The sequence below is a fragment of a genome, unplaced genomic scaffold, assembly GCF_019419815.1.
Source record: "Pyrus x bretschneideri cultivar Hongxiangsu unplaced genomic scaffold, Pyrus_bretschneideri_v1 Contig21, whole genome shotgun sequence".
In the NCBI taxonomy this organism is placed as follows: Eukaryota; Viridiplantae; Streptophyta; class Magnoliopsida; order Rosales; family Rosaceae; genus Pyrus; species Pyrus x bretschneideri.
The window spans coordinates 3,423,270-3,432,696 of record NW_025999513.1 but is presented as its reverse complement, the minus strand read 5'-3'; the positions used below and the strand labels follow the sequence as shown (position 1 = coordinate 3,432,696).

At 34.4% G+C, this 9,427-nt stretch overlaps 1 protein-coding gene across 1 annotated transcript; it reads left to right on the top strand.

The window, feature by feature from the left end:
- The first annotated feature begins 1,475 nt into the window (after positions 1 to 1,475).
- On the top strand, positions 1,476 to 8,325 carry LOC103956668 (primary amine oxidase 2). The gene is made up of 5 exons (XM_048584356.1): positions 1,476 to 2,287; positions 6,180 to 6,564; positions 6,945 to 7,058; positions 7,275 to 7,813; positions 7,974 to 8,325. Exons 1-5 carry the CDS (start codon positions 1,506 to 1,508, stop codon positions 8,173 to 8,175), a joined length of 2,022 nt encoding a protein of 673 aa, XP_048440313.1. The 5' UTR covers positions 1,476 to 1,505; the 3' UTR covers positions 8,176 to 8,325.
- The last annotated feature ends 1,102 nt before the right edge of the window (positions 8,326 to 9,427 follow it).

Sequence of the window (9,427 nt, the reverse complement as noted above, 5' to 3'; positions counted from 1 at the left end):
TGTAGCTGTATTTTCATCCTCTCCATGTATTGAACTGAGCTTTTCATTTCGCATAGGAAAAGCACAGTGGGAACTTTAGTGAGAACAAGTATCTTCAGAGAATGAATTGTCTGGAGGTTCCTAAGCCCTCTACAATTCCAACTAATGCAACTCATTGTTGTTGGCAGGGCCGATACTCGTCAGCCTTCACTGTTGTTGAATTTTCTGAAGCGTGAAAACATGTATGCCTCTTCGGCTCCGGTCTATCCCAACCTCCTTCGTTGTCTCAAAGCCTTCTCTTCCCCAATTCCAGTCCCAAACTTTGTCGTTAACAGTCCTCTTCCTTTGGTTAAATGACTTACCAAAGCCGGATTTTCAACTTTGGCATCCCATAGCAGAGAGTTTCTTGCACGCCAAATCGAATGAATGAGTATTAGGAATAAAGCCAGCTGACTAGTAGGAAGGGAAGAAACACACGAAGACATCCAATCACACACAGAGGAATGCACCAGAGGCCTTGGACCCAAATTCAAATGGGAGGAGAAATATACCGCTTGGGCAAATGGGCAATCACTAAACATATGTAGTGCCGACTCAAAAGACGAGCTACAAGGAACACAAATATTGTCCACCGCCATCTCTTTTTTCTCCAAATTAGCGCGAGTAGGCAGAATGTTGAGGCAAACCCTCCAAATTCACGTTTTCACCCTAGCTACCAGGGAGATTAGCTTTCCATCGTAATTCTAGCTAGCTCAGTTTTTCAAAATATATAATGTTCTTAAAAAAGTGGGAATTCAGAACTTAATGTAGTGAGAATTCAAGACTAAAGCAAACAATTTTACATCTTGAAATCTTCCAAAAATTTCCAATAAAGATGACACTAGAATTTCTAACTTTATATCTTCAGTTTACATCCTTGCACTGAAGTTGAACCAATCGATTGCAATTAGTCATTTAACGAGAAATTAAGATGTCTTATTCATAATTAATCAATTATTTGTTTACTTGTAAGACATTAAATCCATGGACTATAAACAAGAGAGACCACATTGTTTGACCTTATTCATGTACCCGTAAAATGACAATTGACACATGTAACCAACATTTAATGATTATTTGTTTACTTGTAAGACATTAAATCCATGGACTATAAACTAGAGAGACCACATTGTTTGATCATATTCATGTACCCGTAAAATGACAATTGACACATGTAACCAACATTTAATGAGATAAATTTATTAATAGAATGATTTTCACTCTTTTTCTTTCTAGTCATTGGTTTGAATAAGACAAATAGATTAAAGGTCAAGATTAAATATAAGTGGGTACTAATATGCTAAAAAGGGTGTGTGTTTATCATTTCTCACTTATTAATTGATATGACATGTACATATTATTTGTAACATCATATAATTGTTAAAAAAATGTGATACCACTAGCAATTTCCTTTTAAAATATGACCACAAACGGACTATTTATGGAGGCTTGATACTTTCGCTTATTCGATATGCACAAGTAAAGCCATGGCGTCTTCAACTATGAAACTAACACTCTTCTTACTCCCTTTGTTCTTCACCTTCTCCCTAATAATCTCAAGCCACCACCCACTAGATCCCTTAACCCCATCTGAATTCAAAAAGGTCCGAACCATAGTGAAAAAATCATACCCATCTGGCCTCAAACACAACCTAACCTTTCAGTACATAGGTTTAGACGAGCCAGACAAACCAGTCCTCCAATCATGGCTTTCATCAAAAACCAAATCAAATCCCCCTCCTCGACGAGCCTTTGTCATCGCACGCCTCCACAAAGAAATCCACGAGCTCGTGGTCGATTTATCCAATCGTTACATAATTTCCGATAAAGTTTACGGTGGAAATGATGGTTACCCTATGCTCACCAACGACGAACAAACAGCGGCAAGTGCACTTCCGTTTTCCTATCAACCATTTCTCGATTCGGTTAAGAAGAGGGAGCTTAACTTGTCCGACGTTGTTTGTACCACGTTTACAGTTGGGTGGTTTGGGGAGAAGCATAGTAGAAGAGCTATCAAAATTCTGTCTTTTTATAAAGAGGGCACGGCTAATCTGTACATGAGGCCCTTGGAGGGAGTATCTTTGTTGGTTGATCTTGATGAAATGAAAATAGTGGAGTATTATGACAGGTCTAGGCTTCCGATGCCGAAGGCTGAAGGAACGGAGTATCGGCTGTCAAAGCAGAAGCCGCCATTCGGTCCGCCGCTGAATGGTTTCGTTATCGAGCAACCGAACGGACCCGGGTTCAAAATCGACGGGCACAAAATAAGGTTAGCTTTACGTGAATTTACTTTAAGAGAAATGTGTGATCACAAGAAATTTCGCACAGAGGTTGATTATCTTCATTTCAACAAACCATTTTTATGTTTAACAGTTCCTCTTATTTCTGTTAGTACTTGTTCAATTCAGACTTGTGGCTGCAAAGAAACCCCAACTTATAAAGACGCAAAAAAGGTATATAAAAGAGAAAAACCTTGCATAAATTATTTCCATAAAAATAAAATAAAACACCCCAACTTATGATAATGAAGGTGGACCGGAAAATGAATATGAAAAATTAGTATTCGGTCTCTAGTATTTAATGTTCATTGATTAAGATTTTATTAGTTTTTAGATTTTGATCAAAGTTTCTATCATTAATATATTAATGAATTACATGTAAGTTACATAATTTTTATAATAAAAATTAGTAATTGATTTAGAGTTTTAATACTCACACCCTTATTAAACTACTAATTAATTTTCAATTCAAACATTTCTAAAATATAAAAAATAAAATTAGAGTAAGTTTGTACCCATTAAATTTTTATAAAAAAAATTGATTTGTACCCATATTTAAATATACCAATTTGTTATATGAAAAATGTACCTCTTTTTAATATAAAATGTATCCATTTTTTTTTAATATAAAATGGATTCAATCTTTTCTCTAATCCATTTGTGAACTTATATGGGTACATTCTATTTCGTTGATTTGAGAATGTTTCTATGTCAAGTTTAATAAAAGAAATTTAATAATGTTATTAAGCTTAATATCTATTTTTTTTTTTTTGAAAAATGTACCAATGTTTTGGTACAATAATTTTTTAGTTAGTTTTTATGAACGTACCCATGTGTGTCACATCCCGGCCCGAGCAGAACCACTTCTCGGGCCCAACTCCACCATAACACGATATTATCCGCTTTGGACCCCTAGCACACCCTCACGGTTTTGTTTCTGGAAACTCACACGAGAACTTCCCGATGGGTCACCTGTCCTGGGAGTGCTCTCGCATGCTACTCGCTTAACTTCGGAGTTTCCATGGAACCTGAAGCCAGTGAGCTCTCAAAAGGCCTTGTGCTAGGTAGGGATGAGAATATACATTTAAGGATCACTCCCCTGGGCGATGTGAGATGTCACAATGTGTATATATATACACACACAAAATATATTGGAAAGTATAATTTATTTTTAATCCCATAAATTATGAGGTTTTATTTTAAATCTCATTAATATAAATAACTACAAATTTCATTTTTAAGTTAAAAATATAATAACCTACATAGAAATACATTATTATATTAATATTAAGAATTTCGATAAAAAACTAAAGACCACAAAGATTTGAGTCAAAGAACATTAGTAATTAGGGACCACATTCAAAGTGTCCCAAATGTTGGGTTCTAAAACTTTGCAGAATGCATTTCAAGCGCTTTTGCAATATTCACTTACATTTTGTTAATTGATACAAAAAATATTTTCACCAAAAACACTTTCAATTATTTTAAAATCATTATTCTTGACTTTAGTTGGCTAGTTGGTTTGTCCCCCAGAATTTTCATATGACAACAAACTTGAACGATAAATATTCCACAAATTAGGCGTAGAATTGTAGTTAGACATTACAAATTAAAATTTGCAACCTTGAGTCTTGACTATGTAATCACAAGACAAATGCCGGCAATGACCTGGCTAATGTACAATAGTGGAGCCATGAATTATTTGATGGATGGGCTAAACTAAAATTATTACGAGAAGATTAAATGGTTAAATTTTTTTGTTACTTAAATAAAGTTACACAATAACAAGCATGAAGGTAATAATTTAAAGTAAGAAATTTAACCATGAATAAAGTAAGTTTCAACTAGATTTAACAAAGAAAACATTTGAAGTTATAACTTATAGTAGAAAGATACATACATCATCAATCTTGTCATAACAATTTAACAAATAAATGAAAAAGTACCTATTAAAGTTAATGGAATTGAAATCCTTTGTTATTTCTTCTGAATCAATCTTTTCGGCAAACTCTTTTTCAATGTACACAACCATTGAATTTGCTAAAAATTCATTCTTTATCTTGTTGCGAAGTCTTGTTTTAAAGTACCATTGTACGAACTCTTAAAACTCTTAAAATTAAAGCAATAAACAAATAAAATCATCAAGACATAAGAATAAAATGGTCAAAAACTTACCTATTGATGAGAAAAATCAATAACGAAGGCTTTCTGAAAAGTGAAAAATTGTCAATGTTGTACCCCAAAAGTCAAAAAATAAAAAAAATAAACTACTCATATGAAACCTAAAATAATAAAATATTAAATCTATTTTTTAAAATCGGATGACTACTCTTAGGAAATCTAAACTAATCACTATAGTTTACTCCCTATAAACTAATAAAATAAAAAGACTTATTTGGACATGTGTGTCATCGTGTGCACTATTTGAAATATAATAATAATAAATTTTGATATTGATTAAAGTAAATAATTTATGTAATATTTATTAACTCTTACTTTTTCTAAAAGTAATTCTATTTTGCAAAACTTTTACTTATTGGATGGGTTATAACAATTAAAAATAATATAATAATCTAAATTATCAGTATTTTTAACCTTAAACGACTAAAACTCTCCCTATGCTAAAGCCCACCCTAACTGTTACTGCCTCTGCCGTTGCTAATGTATACGTGTGTTGTACATCTTTGTCAACTGGTGAGTCCTTGTCCTAATGGACTTAAAGATTGAAGCTCATTGTCTTGTTATGGTGCCGCATGGTATTGAATTGTTGATTTAAAAATATGGAATTACTGACTCGAAAATAAGGAAAACGATGGATCCATCTGGACCACTATGGTTATATATTAATGAGTAATGTTAGAGAGATCAAATTTTTTAAACCAAATTTATAAATTAAATGATGTGGTTGGAGATGATTGAATTATTTATTAAGTATCGATTAACGTTCTTATTCTTATTTGTGACACATCATTTAGTTTGCAAGTTGATTTAAAAAATTTAGTCTTCCTAATATTACTCTATATTAATGCATAAAGGATGGGACATGGATCCTCTCAAGATCCATGCATCCTAATCCTAGGGATCTACCAATCCGGGCTATTGAAATTTGATCTAACGGATAACGTTATTATAACTTTTAAAATGAGTCTCTGTTTATAGTTATTGGATCAAATTTAAATAACCTAGATTGGTAGACCCCTAAGATTAGGATGTATAGATCCGGAGAGGATCCATGTCCTAAAGATGGATCCATCTGGACCATTATGGTGCCGCTAGGTTAAGCTTCACCAATGCTTGATTTTTCCCCCTTCCTATGCCAGGCTTAAAATTTAGAAATTGGAGTATTGATCTGAACTTGACCAAACTGACATTTTGGTTCATAATTTAAAAATTTATAAGTATTTGTCTCTAAATTTGTCACAATGTGGAGTTTTAGTTCTTTTGCATAACACTGTTCAAATTTTTGTCTAAAATAAAGGATTACAATGAAAAAAAAAAAGAGATGAAAGTTTTAACTGAGTTATAAAAAAAAAAATCATTGATCTATATTGTGACAAGCTTAGAGACCATGACTCACAAATTTTTAGTTTATACACCAAACTCCAATTGAATCAAAATTCAGAAGTCAATACTCTATTTTTCTCATCAGAATGTGATCGCAACAGCCAACACTAACAATAATTTTTTTTTCATATTTTAAAACATAAAAAGTAAAACAAAAAACAAAGAACATGGAGGTGGAGACTATACTATTAATTTTTAGTTTTGGAGCCAAAATTCATGTTGGTTTAAGGGTTAGCTTTAACTTACCTTCGATTCATTATGTTGTTTGTCTACAATCACTCATTAATTTTCTGATTTATAAGTCCAATATTCATTCAGCTGGGCCAATTGGGATTTCCATTTGGGATTTGATGTTCGAGCTGGTCCAATAATTTCGTTGGCATCAATCTACGATCTAGAAAAGGCTACATATCGTCAAGTATTATACAGAGCATTCGTATCCGAGCTTTTTGTGCCGTACATGGACCCAACTGAAGAATGGTACTACAAGACCTTCTTTGATGCCGGTGAATTTGGTTTTGGTCAACTGGCTATGCCACTTGAGCCCTTGACTGATTGCCCTGCCAATGCTGAGTTCTTGGATGCATACTTTGCTGGGGAGGATGGTACTCCTGTTAAAATATCTAATGCTTTTTGCATATTTGAGCAACAGTCTGGAAGTGTCATGTGGCGTCACACTGAATATGCAATTCCTGGAGAACTGGTAGGGCATCAAATTGATTTTTAACTTCAATTTGAACAAGTCCTTTCTTGTATTTCTTATAGTTGTTCATTTATTATGGTTGATTGTTAATTAAACATATCAATTGTCGCGTTACGTCATGCCATTAGCCTATGCAACATGCATGGTTTGAATGTGTGGTCCATTCTAGCATTTTCTTAACATGTGGAGAAAATATTTGAGTCAAAGCTTTTCCTACCACGTTGCAGGTTGGGTGGCACACACTATCTAGTTAAAATATAATATTTGTTACAAGTTCTTAATTCTGATTCAAATTATATTACACATTTTATGCCTGAATTTTCAACCGACGTTGTTTGCCACTGTGTTGTATTCGAACATGACAGATCTTGGTTTTACAGATAACGGAGGTTAGGCCAGAACTGAGCTTGATAGTGAGGATGGTCGCAACTGTTGGCAACTACGATTACATACTCGACTGGGAATTTAAGCCAAGTGGCTCCATCAAAATTGGGGTATGATAATTGATAAAGATGGATAGTATTTTAATTTGTTTGCCATCGATCGGCATAAGATTATACATAAGAAAGGGAGCTGACACGAGCGTTCTAAAAATGTGATCTTGCATTCATTTTTTATAATAATTCAGGGAAAAAGTAGACATGGAGGAGTGAATAAATTGTCATTAGGTGTTTCTGCGTTGCAGCTAAACCATTTTCTTTTTCAAACAGATAGGCTTAACAGGAATACTAGAAGTGAAGGCTGCGGATTACACTCACACTAGTCAAATAAAGGAGGATGCTTATGGTACATTGCTAGCAGATTATACAATTGGGGTGTACCACGACCATTTCTTGACCTATTACCTTGATCTTGATGTGGATGGTGAAGCCAACTCCTTTGTCAAAAACAATTTGGTGACCAAAAGAGTGACAGACAAGAACTCACCTAGAAAGAGCTATTGGACAGTTGAAAGTGAGACAGCTAAAACCGAATCGGATGCAAAAATTCAGTTGGGTTTGAAGGCATCGGAGCTGGTTGTGGTAAACCCTAACAAGAAGACCAAACCTGGAAACAGCATCGGTTATCGTCTAATTCCAGGGTCAATATCAAAAGCACTTTTAAACGACGATGATTACCCACAAATCCGAGGTGCATTTACCAATTACAATGTATGGGTGACACCTTATAACAAGTCTGAAAAATGGGCTGGAGGACTATATGCTGATCGGAGCCATGGAGAAGAAACACTGGCTACTTGGAGCCTCAGGTATATTTAAACAATTAATATTATTTAATTATAGATACTGTTAAGGAGATCAAAATTTTAAATCAAATTCGCAAACCAAATGATGTGTATGTGTGAGTAATAATTTTAGACATATGTTTGTGTAGATTTCTTTTGTTCTAACTTATGTGAAAATGTGTAGGAACCGAGAGATTGAAAATAAGGACATAGTGTTATGGTACACCGTGGGGTTTCATCATGTTCCTTGCCAAGAAGATTTTCCAATTATGCCAACATTAAGCGGTGGATTTGAGCTTCGGCCTACAAATTTCTTTGAGAGCAATCCTGTGCTTAAAACGAAACCTCCAAGTTCTAAGCATGTTGACTCCACAAAACAACCCTAATTTCAGTAGTTGTCGTTTTCTTTTTCCCCTACTACGACTTTTGTAATATGTCAGTGCCCAATAAAGATGTTAAATTTACTGTAATTTAACCCTTTTTTTATTTTGTATAACTAAGGGAAATCTTATTTTATATATCCTCAAGTGGATTCATGATCTTTTCTTTGGATAGCTTCTAGGATGTCAAACAATACAAGGACAACAGATTCAAAGCATACAAGTATTGAGAATGGTAAAAAGTGAGGGGCTTCAAAACTTGCGTATCACTAGCATGCAGCTTATAGAGAAATGGTTGATCAGACCCTATATAATTTGCATCTAATTTGGTACCCTAGATTCAAGGAAAAGTCTTTGTTCTCGAGTGTGAATCGTATTCTAATTATGGAATTACAAACTTCTATAATTCAGATGCCATAAAAAAGTAAGAGTAAAATTCAATATCATAATAAAAGTCTAAAACCCATAATACACTCAGTAGTAAAAATAAACCCTTGCTCGATAAAATACGATTCGTGGCGCAAAATGACACACCCTGACCCAGAAAGTCCACTTGGACCCTGAATCGAGCTGTGCTGGCCGACACCTGGAAGGTGACAAAGCCATAAAATGTGATAGTGCATAAAAAGTGAATAAATTTGAATCTAAAAGTGTCTAAATACCAGAGTGCGCTACGAGTGGGAGCGAACCCATTTCACACGCGATGTCAGAGCATAAGTAAGGTACAGTAGTATGGGTAAGAATCATACCCTCAAAAATATCCATCAATACAAAGATTCGTCACAGATTCTTGTCGATACAAACTCAGCAGTTAAAACCTGGAGGGCAACAAACAGAAGGTGTGAGTAAGCAATAAAACCAAGCTTCCCAAAGTTACTACCTCTCAAAAAGTAATGCCCCTAAATGTAAAACCCGTATCGTTTTCCATAAGACAGTACAACATATATACATATATCCAAACCATACTCAGAAATGACCAAAACCACGGTTTGCCATCAACTCCACCATACATCAATAAGTAGGCCAAATGAACTAAATCAATACAAAATGATATATTAGTTAGAGTCATCTAAAATGACATGTACAACTTATCCATATCTCATCAATCATGGCTAGCATATAAGTCGGAGTCACCTATAGTGACCTGTACGACTTATCCATATCTCATCAATCCTGGCTAGCATATAAGTCGGAGTCGCCTATAGTGACCTGTACGACTTATCCATATCTCATCAATCCTGGCTAGCATATAAGTCGG

Coding starts and splice junctions, on each gene's coding strand:
- LOC103956668 (XM_048584356.1), top strand. CDS start 1,506: ATGGCGTCTTCAACTATGAAACTAACACTCTTCTTACTCCCTTTGTTC. Junction 2,288..6,179: donor ATCGACGGGCACAAAATAAG/GTTAGCTTTACG, acceptor ATATTCATTCAG/CTGGGCCAATTGGGATTTCC. Junction 7,059..7,274: donor GTGGCTCCATCAAAATTGGG/GTATGATAATTG, acceptor TTTTTCAAACAG/ATAGGCTTAACAGGAATACT.